The sequence below is a fragment of the Schistocerca serialis genome, unplaced genomic scaffold (genome assembly GCF_023864345.2).
Source record: "Schistocerca serialis cubense isolate TAMUIC-IGC-003099 unplaced genomic scaffold, iqSchSeri2.2 HiC_scaffold_1261, whole genome shotgun sequence".
Taxonomy (NCBI): Eukaryota; Metazoa; Arthropoda; class Insecta; order Orthoptera; family Acrididae; genus Schistocerca; species Schistocerca serialis.
In genome coordinates this window covers 4,741,060-4,753,666 of record NW_026047471.1, presented here as the reverse complement: position 1 = coordinate 4,753,666, position 12,607 = coordinate 4,741,060, and the positions used below count along the sequence as shown (strand labels likewise).

General features: G+C 44.3%; 1 protein-coding gene across 2 annotated transcripts in view; it reads right to left on the bottom strand.

Moving 5' to 3' along the window:
• Positions 1 to 12,607, bottom strand: part of LOC126438151 (protein HIRA-like) — a 212,736-nt gene that overhangs the window by 146,442 nt on the left and 53,687 nt on the right. For both annotated transcript variants that reach the window (XM_050090526.1, XM_050090527.1), the window contains one exon: positions 5,492 to 5,659. In XM_050090526.1, the coding sequence (XP_049946483.1) occupies positions 5,492 to 5,659 (168 nt within the window). The remainder of the gene's footprint in view (positions 1 to 5,491; positions 5,660 to 12,607) is intronic.

The window sequence follows — 12,607 nt, the reverse complement described above, 5'->3', positions numbered from 1 at the left end:
ATACTGAAAATTTAGGATACAATGCTATTAAGGGGAAATTCTCTGAAGCACTGAGAAACATCAAAAGTAAAAAATGTAGAGTAGTTTTGTGGAAGTGGAGAGAACAAGGAAAAAACAATTTAGATAGATACAGTGAAGACACAGTGAAAATCACAGCATGTGGACTCTAGAATTTTTCACTGGGGGCAATGGGACTGCAACAAGGTACTGGAAGATCTCAAAAGAGAGGGTTGACTACATGAAGCAGGTGCCTGGAACACTACGGTACCGGGTTGCTCGGAATCAAAGACAATGGAAACAGGCAACCATCCAGCAATGGAAAAAAATCTATGATATATGTTACTTACCATGAGACTTTCAGACAAGTACTGCGATCACATTACCATAGAAGGCACATATGGATAAATGTGACAACTGTGTCAGATGACAGGTTGGATAAGTCACACTTGTAAACTGCCGAGCAAAATAATGTACATAAGAGTGGAAACTAAAACTGAAGATATACTGGAAAAAGAACAGTTTGGCTTCAGAAAGACAAAATGTATTAGATAAGCAGTTGTGGTGTTGTGCTTAGTAATGGAAGGCAGATGAGTAAAAATAAGGATAGCTTCCTAGCATTTGTGGACCTAGAGGAAGCATTCAAAAATATAAAATGGAATAAGTAGTTCACAATCTTTGGAAGACTGGGGGCTAAAGTAAAGAGATGGGAGAATTAACTGTAAATGTGCAAAAGTCAAGTGGGAGAAATAAACATGGAATGTCAAGACAGGGAAGTATTAGGGAGCGTGTAAGGCAAGGTTGCAGCTTCTCACAACTGTTTTGCAATTAGTACATCAAAGCAACAATGAAATAGTGACAGACAATTTCAGAAGAGGAATAAAGTCGAAAGAGAACAGATAATGTTATGGTTCGCACACCACCTTACCATAAGCAAGGAAGACTTAGAAGATCTATTGTAAGGAACAGACAGTACAGGAAGCACAGAATATGGCTTTAGGATAAACAAAGCAAATATGAAGTCAATGCAGAGTGGAAGAAGTGATAGAATTCTCCAGTCTAGGAAGTAAGAGTACAGAGACAGGTTGCAGTAAGAAAGATATCAGAAAGAAACTGACAAAGGTGAAGAAGGCTTTCTGCAATAGGAGAGCTCTACAGCACATATTCCATTGGAAACAAAGAAGTTCCTGAATGTGTGTGTCTGGAGCACAACGTGAAATACGTATCATCAGAAATCTGGGGAAGAAGAAATTGGAAGCATTTGAAAAATGGTTCTCTCAAGATGTGTTAAAAATTAAATGGCAAGATCAAAATGTAAAATGAAGTATTAAAAAGAATAAGTGAGAAACAAATTCTATGAAACAACATTACAAAAATGGACATGTTAGCACAACTGCTACAGAATGCAGAAACAGTTAACTTGGTGCTGGAATGAACAGTAAAGTGGAAAAATAGCAGGAGCAAACATAGACTAGACTGCTGAAAACAGTTTACAGAGGATGTTGAGTGTAGCAGTCACATAAATATATAAAGATCCAGGGAAGATAGGGAAAGATAGAAGACAGCAATGAACCATTAGAAAGAATTATGGAAAAAAGGGCATAAACCTAATTTAAATTCTATTAGTCTTATTACTTTTCTTTCTACATTAGTAAAGTTTACAATATAGTGTTACAATTTGAAGTACGGCAGTCATATTCTGTTCTTTGTTTTCTTTTAATGCATTTAGTGAAAATAAATACATCAGGACCTGTCTATGTGATGGTGCACCACTTATGTGAAAGGTAAAGGTACCCAATAGAAGTGCTGATATACCCTCCTTGTGAAATATCTGTAGGTGTTCCTTGTAACATATTTAGCTACAGAGAATGGGAGCACACATCCTTATTCTTCAGTTTCCAATGGGAGCACACATCCTTATTCTTCAGTTTCCAAACAGTTTATAAAGCTACTCAAAGAAATAGCCAACCTCCAATAATAAAAACATTTGTAAACTAAACTTTTATCGACAATACTACCAACAAAACAAAATTCATACAAGAAAACCAATAAATTATGAGACAGCGTCACTGATGAGTATTTATCTTCACAGACAATATATATAGTACTGCAGTGAAAATGACACACTAATAATTCCTTCCTCGCAGCTGAGAGGAGACAGGTTGGGCAAGGCTCTCAGACCCTAGAATGAGAGAGAGCCAATTGTAGTGAGGCTTCAGACAGAGCTTTGTGTACCCTCAACCTCATCAGAGTGTACATGTGGAAAAAGAGAGAGAAAAAAATAATAATTTCCGAATTTTACGGTTAAAAACACACTTTTTCCTGGATGAAAGTACATTTTTTCTGTGTTAAATGACAACATACTTTCCCATGGAACTGTAAAATTCCCATAGAGCTGTAAAACTTATTTATAAATTCTTTGGATGGTAAAGGTTTTGTGCGAACTTCCTGACATTTTAGCAAAAACCTACATATTTTGGAGAGGTGTTCAGGACGCGAAGAGTGCATATTTTAGTATTATGAAAGTATAAACAAGAATTCCACAAAATACAGCACTTCAAAACCACTGAAATTGAGATTTCACTGCCTGGTACACTTTTGTCAGCCAATCGTAGCTCATGTCACATGATCGCCAGCCAATGACAGCAGATATTCGGACCATAAGACACACAATGTCGTCAGCAAATAGCAACATCACTGTTAACTAGTGCAAACACACAAATAGCAAATGTTAATGATTTAAATTGATATATACGCAGTACAGTTACAAGAAAAGCTAAACTCTCACATATAATACTGGTGGTCAAAAATTTTTTGCAGTTTTTTTTTATGAGGGTGTGGTTATGCATGATCCTAAAAGCACAGTTTAAATTACAGCTGATGAATTTTTCTGACAAGCAAAATAATAAATTTCACTGATGTGGACCAAACATTTCATGGGTTACCTGGCTGAATACATGTTCCGTCGATCACTTCTATTTTTCCACAGAAAAGCCAATTAAATCTGAAATTGCTCAAGACCTCATCTCATACTTCTTTTTGGAAGGATGATAACTTTATTTGCCATTGACACTGATAATTTGTAATCTATGAAAGAACTAAAATAAATATGAAAAACTCACCTTGAAGATTTGTCTTTTTTAGCACGTGTTACCCTTTAAGAAACATCAAACACAAACGTCTCAGATAAATTATAAATAATGGCATAAATCGCTTGTCTTCTGGGTCCAAAACTTTTCCAAGTGACTGGTTCCCATAGTGTGAAGTTTTGAATGTGAGTCAAACATTCTGTGATTTAAGAAATTCATTGCACATCCTCAAACATAACACAATTCATCTTGCTTAAAAGGAAATTTACTTTGAAAACTAAAGCTTCTCACACCACCATTTGTAATATTTTTCCACAAACTTTTAGAATTGCAAACAGTTGTGATGTCATGCTCATCGAAAGCAGTTTGTTGTTACTAAGTACTGCATGGGATTCGTGCTAAGGCTTTTGACACATTTCACTGCCAGCAGAGAAATGTGCATGCACTGTGTTTTGTTGTTGTAAATGGCACATTTTCTATGCAACTAAAGTTTTATTTTGGTGTTATTCTCTCATTTATAGATTCATTGCTGCATTAAGTTCTTACCAGTTAAAATTACAAAAATTTAACTGAGAAATAAAACAATAAAAAATTTCCAGATTTCTAAAAATTCAAGGTTCTTCCTGGATGAAAAAATTCCTGGGTTTTTCCCAAATTTTCCAGTTGTCCCGAAGTGTATAAACCCTGCTCATTATAAATGGTGCCTTTTTACACTGCCTTTTCTATTAAACCTTCTCCCAACCTTCCCTCTCCTCTCCCAAGGAGAAACTTATCTCCTCTCCCAAGGAGAAACTATTAATGCCAAGAGCCAGGTAGTGAGTCACTCTTTTATATGTGTGTATCAGCAGTATTACACATTTCACCTACTGAATGTAAGTAATGGTCAGTAATTCATACTCATAATTTATTACATACTACACTCATGTTCATAAATTAAGGATGATGCTGATACATGCTGAAACAACGCTCTGGTGGGTGGTTTGTGGGTTTAAATCACCTTGGGGTATGACCATGCGGTGCATTTGACCTTCGGTCATTGCACGGTGGCGCTGGCAGCAGTCACATACACAGAGGTGTGTTGGTGCATGTAAGAGTATGGTGCACCAGGTAAGTGTGCAGACGTTTTCAGGCATGCTAATGGTGACTGTGTCTTGAAAATGGCTCAAAGAACACATATTGATGATGTTATGAGGGGTAGAGTACTAGGGCGACTGTACTCTGGTCAAACACAGGAGGTTGTAGCACAGGCCCTCTGTGTGCCACAAAGTGTGATCTCAAGATTATGGCAATGATTCCAGAAGACAGGAAACGTGCCCAAGCGCTACAGTACGGGATGTCCACAGTGTACAACACCACAAGAAGACTGATATCTCACCATCAGTGCTCACAGATAGCCACAGAGTACTGCAGGTAGCCTTGCTCAGGACCTTACTGCAGCCACTGGGACAGTTGTCTCCAGATGCACAGTCTACAGATGACTGAACAGACATGGTTTATTCACCTGGAGACCTGCAAGGTGCATTCACCGACACCTGGCCACAGGCTGGTGTCAAGAACACAGTACATGGTCATTGGAACAGTGGTCCCAGGTTATGTTCACGGACGAGTCGAGGTATAGTCTGAACAGTGATTCTCACCGGGTTTTCATCTGGCGTGAAGCAGGAACCATATACCAACCCCTTAATGTCCTTGAAAGAGGCCTGTATGGAGGTCCTGGTTTGATGGTGTGGGGTGGGATTATGATTGGTGCATGTAACCCCTGTATGTCTTTCACAGAGGAACTGTAACAGGTCAGGGGTTTTGGGACATCATTTTGCACCAGTATGTCTATCTTTTCAGGGGTGCAGTGGGTCCCACCTTCCTACTGATTGGTGATAACGCACAGCCCCACCGAGCTGCCATCATGAAGGAGTACCTTGAAACAGAAGATATCGGGCGAATGGAGTGGTCTGCCTGTTCTCCAGACCTAAACACCATCGAGCACGTCTGGGATGCTCTCAGTTGACGTATCGCTGCATGTCTTCAAACCCCTACAACACTTCAGAAGCTCTGACAGGCACGGGTACAAGAATGGGAGGCTATACCCCAGCAGCCGCTTGACCACCTGATCCAGAGTATGCCAACCCATTGCGTGGCCTGTGTAAGTGTGTGTTGTGGTACATGCGCAGGAAACAGTGGCATTTTGTAGCACATGTGTTTCGGAACGGTTTTCTAAACTTATCACCAATACCATGGACTTACCAATCTGTGTCGTGTTTGTTCCCTATGTGACTATGCTATTAGTGCCAGTTTTGTGTAGTGCCACATTGTGTGGCACCACACTATGCAATTATCCTTAATTTATGAGCACGAGTGTATAATAAGAAACGAATTATTCCTACTGTAGGAAAATGTAGTAAACTTACAACGCATGTGACAGCCTTTCGGTGTCCAACAAAATCCTTATCTTTCCGCCATCCCTCACGTTCAACAATTTGAGCAGTGGGACCCCCACCGTTCATGGCGTGTGCTGATACTAAGTATTGACCATCTGGTGACCAGCTGAGCCTCAAGACATGTGTTGTACCTCCACACTAAAAATTTAAGAAAAAATACAAATAAATAAAACAAAATTGAACTGACATGTTGTAAGCACTTTGTAACACTACAATTTACAGTATTATTAGACTAAATATAATATATTAAAATATTTTTTCAGTGATGAGAAAGCAAGAAATAAGATACTAAATACGTACCTCACTGAGAACACCAGTTTATACAGTGGCAAGCAACACAACTTAGCACACAATGAAGTTCTAAGTCTAATACTAAGTTCACTGAAATTTCAGATAATCACTAGGTTCACACCTGTTATCACACTTCCAAGAAACAGAAGCAATAGCAGCTTTTTCAGCTAACCTTTTGTTGTATGTTAGAATTTTGGGTGAATACTAGAAATGGCTATAAGAAGTATGTTATTGTGAGCACAATTTTGTGCCAATACAACTGGTCACTAAATATGTTGTCTCCCCTCACTGACTCAAACACAATAACACAACTGTGTACTGGGACAGAGCAAGTGGGAGCTGCAAATGGACAGACATGTGACAGCAACTGACTGGTGTATCAAATTTATGTTTTCCAGTATTTTCTGTGATATGCAGTTCTCCAGTTCATTAACAAGGGTCAATTCTATGTCAATCTTGTAAATATTTTCTGGGACAGTTTTATTTTGCCCATCCTGTGTAATGGCCAGTGCCAAACCAGTTTGTTGAAGCAGTTTTGTGAAGCAGTTAGGCAGTTCTCTATGATGTTCTTTTTTGTGTGTACACTTCTGTACGAAAGTTTTCCCACCTATCTTACTAAACCGTGAAATGCGGCATAATAGGAAGTGTTCACAAGTGGTTAATAAACAAAACATTTATTTAATGACTAAATTACTACAAAAGAAAAGCATGAAATGGTCTTAAAATTAACAAATATTCGAGAGAGTCACTGATGTGGTGGCACTAAACAAAGGCATGGCACACTAGAACTAGTGAACATCGAACAAAGTCACTACCTCGTCCCTGAGTATTGCCAGTACAACAACAAATTTTTACAATGCAATGCACAGAATTAATTGTCTCTTGCGGAAGACGTGGTCTGGACAGGATTTGAACAATGAGTGTGCCAGCAGTGACAGGCACAACTCGGCATTCTAATAGCACTCATGTGGGTACTAATATGCACCAATCAGAATGTCCTGTGGTAAGAGTCACTGATTTACTCACTGGGCTGTATAGACGATGTAGAGATGGTGTGGTGCGGATGAGTCATGAAACTCAAGCTGAAAGTTTCAGAGCAAAGCACGTTACCACATAGTGTGTTTGGCCCACTGCTGTCACTGGGCCAAAGTCAATGAGATGCCACGAGGAGAAGGGCAAAAACTAAGGGTGGGGCTAGATCAGCGAACACCTTGCTAGGAACTGAGCTACTGTCCTGTAGCCAGCGACTGTAGTAGGAAGGTATCCGGTCACACGACAGAATCGACAGCTTGTTGTGGAAGTATACGCACAAAGGAAGAAACTTGCTGTGTTAGGAGACAGTCATAGTGAAGTAGGAATGTACAGATATGCTAAGACACATGTGCGGGGAAGGACTGCCACACGAAGGCCCACCTGCCCCTCATGAGTGTGGAGCTCAGATGGTGAGCGAGCTGGTGATGGTGAAGGCTGCTACCAACGGCGGGGGATGGGGGGGTGGGGGGGGGGGGGGTGAGGTGTGAGGACTGTGTACTGTATCAGTGTTGAGGCCATGAGCAGAGCGGTCAACACTGCAGGTCTGCAGTTGTCAGCCATGAAATGGAGGCGGGTGCCAGGTGTTAGGATGCTGGGTGTGAGGTGGGTGGGGTGGCTGGCGATTAAGTGTGCTAGTCCACTCCATGACAGCAAACAGTGGTGCAGTACCATAAATGGGCCCAAGTGGTGAGTAACCTGGTGCAGTGCAGGGTGGAGTGTGCGGGGCCAGCCTGAGCTGTGTTCAGTGCTGTGCTTGCAGCAGCGGCCAGGCGCAAGGCGCAGTTGCCAGCTTGGGGCTATAGAAGCAAGAGCACAGAGATGTTGCCGGGTAGCTGCGAGGATAGGCTGGCAGGCCGATAGCAGACTCTGGCCATTGACAGCACATGCGCCATGCACTGTGAGCTTGAGTGGCTTGGCTGGTGCCTCCAGTACGAGGATGAGCAGCAGCTGAGGATGTGGTGCTGGAAAAGGGTGAAATAACACTATTGTAGAATTTGCATGCAGCATTGGTGGTGGCGGTGGGATGGGGGATGGGAGGGTGGGGGGCTGGATGGGGGGATGTTAACCTGCTGTCAAGGCGAAATTGCCGAGTTAGGCGTAGGCTGTAGGACAGGCACAGGAGCAGGGACATCCTACATGTCAAGGGTGCTGATGTCTGTGTTGTCAACGACCAGTGGGTCAGGGACAGGGCCAGCACTGATGTAGCATGGTGGGTTTCCCACAGTGTCCTTGGCCGTAGTGTGGTAGGCTAGCATCTCGAGGTCTTTGGTGGCGGGACACTTGTCATGGTGTCAGCACTGGCATTGGCAGCAGTGGCACCACTGTTGTTGGAAGTGATCGCCTATGAGATTTGCACAGAGATGGTAGTTGGTTGGTTGATTCGGGGGAGGGTACGAAATGGCAAGGTCACCGATCCAATCGGATTAGGGAAGGAAGTCAGTTGTGCCCTTTCAAAGGAACCAGCACAACATTTGCAGAGAGTGATTTAGGGAAGTCACAGAAAACCTAAGTCAGGATTGCCGCACGTGTGTTTCAACCATCATCCTCCAGAATGCGAGTCCAGTGTGCTAACCACAACACCACCTCGCCCAGTCAAAGATGGTAGTCAGACTGGGCTGCATGAGATCAGGCAGCATATAGGTGGGCTTCAGTCTATCAATCACACTGCTGGTAGGGGTGCCATGAAGATGTAGGATAAATGTCTTTGAGTCACACTTCAGGACCTAGTCTGGGCGTGGCAGTGCGTGCGAAGTGGGAGCTGACAAGGGTCAATGCACAGAATAGCACGAGACAAGGTTTCTATGAATGAATCCTTTACATCTGCCATAGTGCTTGCGGACGGACGGGCAGGGGGTTGGCAGCAGATGAGCCATGCAATCCTGCAAGGCAATGACAAACCCGGGGATGACGTCATCCATGAGCCAGTTGGCAGGCTCCAGGAAGTCGTTCAGCACAGCGAGAGGCTAGCTGTAAATGAGGTCGGTAGCTGATGTCTCAAGTTTAGCCCTGTGAAGAACAAGGAGGCTGATAAATACCAGCACCATGACAGTATTCCACTTGCTGTTATGATAGCTGAGTGTATGCTTCAAACTGGTGAAACCGTTCCATCGAGCCATTGGCAGCTAGGTGGTAGCTCAATGTCAGGTGCATTTCAGTCCCACAGAAGTCTGTCAGGCACATGTAAATAGGCACTTGTAGTCCACTGTGACATAGCACGGGCAGCCAAAACGGGCAACCACGTGGAGACAAAGGTGGTGGTTACCATGGTGGTCATGATGTCGAGTATTGGCATTGCCTCAGGGAAGCTGGTGAATCTGTCCACCAGCGTGAGAGGCAACGGCAGCAGTCAGAGAAAAGTAGATGGTTGTCAAAATCCACACGAACATGCACAAAGTCCGGAAAAATGGTAATGTGGACATCTACATGGGGCCAATATTTACGCACTGACAGGTGAGGCGTGTGCAGGTTCAACTCTTACAGTCTCCCTGAATACCTGACTACACAAAATACTGCATCACCAGAGCAACAGACATGTAGACAGTGGAGTGCATCACATTGTCTAACAGGTAGAATGTGGGCTTTCAGAAGGCAGCGGGCAAGAATGGGATTGGTGAGCCAGTGGATACATCACACTAGTTGCTGTTGTTTGAGCGGGAGTGGATGTACACTGAAAGTGGAGTCTGGATGCAGCATCTAGGCAAAGGTGGGTGAGTTTCAGGTCTTGCTCTTGGTCATTGCTAAGTGCCTCTTATTCCAAGGATGAACTGACAGTGCAGATGTGGCTGAGGCAGTTGGCGATGACAATACCAGTCAATATCAGTGACATGGCATATGTCAGTAGTAAATATGGAGTTGAATGACAGCTGCTGGAATTGATGTGGGGAGCACAGATCAGTGTTTTTTTGACAGGGAAGACGTTATAGATTTGTGGTCAATGAATACCATGAAGTGATGGGCCTTCTCAAACAGCTGGAAATATCTGATTGCCTTTTAGATGGCAAGGAGCTCCCTTTCGTGTGTGCTCCAATGCTGTTGAACAGCAGAGAGCTTGCTGGAGAAGAGAGTGAATGGCTCCTAGATGTAGTCAGTGTGCTCCTGCAGGACAGTGCTGATGAGTGTCTGGCAGGTGTAGACCAAGATGGCAAAGCAGAGCAGTGGATTGGGGGTGGGCGAATGTGTCTGCCAGGTTGCTCTTTGTGGTGTAATTGTCTTCCATTTGCGGTGTCCACTGCACCAGCTTGTTTCCCATTGCTTTGACCACATGAAGGGCAGCACTGAATGAAAATCTCTTGCATATCAGCAGTATTTCTCAGATGGCAGCAGAAGTAGTTTAAAATGCCAAGGAAGCGGCAGAGGTCCTTGAATGTCACCGAGCATAGGAAATCGAGGACAGCTTGTACCTTGTCAGGCAGGGTCACCAGCTGGCGGTGGAGATGATAATACATAGGAATACCACCTCAACTGGCACCACAAATGCACTTTGCTGTTTTGATGATCCTGGAGGCATTCAAAAATACTCCAGAGGTGCTTGTGATGTTCCTCGGGCAACACGGAAAAAACGAGCAAGTTGTCCAAGTAAGCAAAACAGCAGGCAAGCATCAAAAGACACCGTCCACGAATGCTGTAATGTTAGGCAGCATTATGGAGGCCACAGGTCATAAAGATGGTCTCTTAGAGACCAAATGTTGTGATGATGGTGGTCTTTTAAATGTCCTTGGTTGCAACTAGAAATAGGGGTGAAAGCCTAGACACAATTGATTGTGCCAAAAATTGTAGCCCTAACTAGTACTTTGTTGTTGTTGTTACCAATCAAAGATGGTAATCACTGCATAGGTGCCAGGAGCCATTCCCCTTCTTGGTAAGGTGGGGGGTGAACACCCACAGGCTCTTTGCACAATGCAATAGGCCAGCAATGAGTAGCTCATCAAACTTGGCCTTGGTGACCTGGGTGCGGTGGTAGGGGCTTTGACTGGCAGAAGATGGGTGGACCAGGAGAGGTGTTGGTATAGTGGGCAGCTGAAGTGCAGATCTCCCTTGGTGCACTGAATGAGTTTGTGAGAGCAGGAAATTGTGTCGGGGGTCAGCTTATGGGCCAGAATATTTCACATGCTTCACACTAGAGAAAACAGCAGAATGAGTGACGCATTTCGTTGACCTCCCAGTATCGCTTCCAATGAGATAGTCGCTGGCTACGGCAGGGAGCAGATGATAGTGCCCGATGAAGTCCACTCAGATAATGGGTCTGTAACAGCAATGTCAGTGAAGGTCCAGGGAAGGTTCTGTTACAGGCCATGGTCTACGATATGACGATATATGCTGTGGCAATGGTGGAGATTTACTGCCATCAGGAGAATAGCTGAGGCAGCACCATTGCCCCATATGAGCTTCTGCAGGAAGCAACTTGGACCTGGTATCTATCAGGAATGGCATGGCAGAGCAACCATTGCAAACAAACAAGTGCTGGGAGACCGAGCAGCAGCTGGGCACACCTTATCCCAGCAGCTGTATGGGTCTGAGTGCCAAGAGTAGGGTTCCCTGTAGTTTGCAGCATCTGGGCTGAAGTGTTCGTGGTATCAGCAGAGGCTGGCCATATTGCTAGAGGTGTCAGCAGAACGGTTAGAGCTGCAGCAGTTGTTGTAGCCATCACTGCATCTGTGGCTGGGGCTGCGGTGATGGCAGCGGTCAGGGTTGAGGTGAGTCACAGCTGCCTGCAGCATTGCCACGCTGGCACTGAGTCAGGTGAGGTGCACACAGTTGCTAGGCAATGTGTTGCAGGTCGGCTGGTGGTGTCGTTAGCAGCACCTCAGGGATCCTTCTGATGAGGCTGGCAGCGTTGGTGACAGAGCAGTAGGCATGCGATGTCACAGCTGTCTGTGAAACTATATATGATTCCAGAGATCTTTCTATGTCTCAAGCATCTATAATGTATAGATGCAGACTCAAGTGATGAATGAAAATGTTTACCAAGGCCGGAATTCAAATCCAGGTCTGATGCTCACTAGGCAGGCACAGTGCACAACAGCACAGACTACCCTGGCATGCCTCGCTAGCAATCCACATTCCCATTCATATCTCAGCCATGAATGGCAGTGGCAGTACATGCAGAGGTCTGTGTGGGTATCGGCATGGAGTCTAGTGCTGGGAGCTGGGCCACCAGTGGTCGCATCTCCATGAATTGCACACACTGATTCGTGTTGCAGCATTCAGCTTCGGGAGCATGCAGTCAGCTCGGTGATCATGTCACATGGCTGGAGTGGCAGTAGCATGTGGCAAGGTGCAGGTTGGGCCAGTGATGGAAGCTTGGTGGCTAAATTCGAACTCAAATAGTACTCATTTGGGCATCAACACAGATGGAATTTCCCATGGCGTACATCACAAATTTACACACCGGGCTGTGTAGAAAGTATAAAGACAGCATGGCATGGGGGAGTCTTGAAACTTGTTGATGAGATTCTTGGTGCGAAGTGCATCACCATGTGGAATATTCATAGCGGCATTGTCATGGGGGCTGTAATCGATATTGACTCCACAAGAAAAAGAACAAGACTGAGGGCGATGCCAGGTCAATGGAAGCCTTGCTAGGAACCAAGCTACTGCACCACACCAATGCCAGTGACCATAACAGGCAGCTATCTGCTTGCACAACAGAACCAACAGCTTGGGGTGGAAGTAAGTGCACAAGGAAGAACCTCACTGCCTTAGCAGATGGTCACAGTGAGCTAGGAACATAGGGAAAATCTAAGATAGATGTGCAGTGAAAGG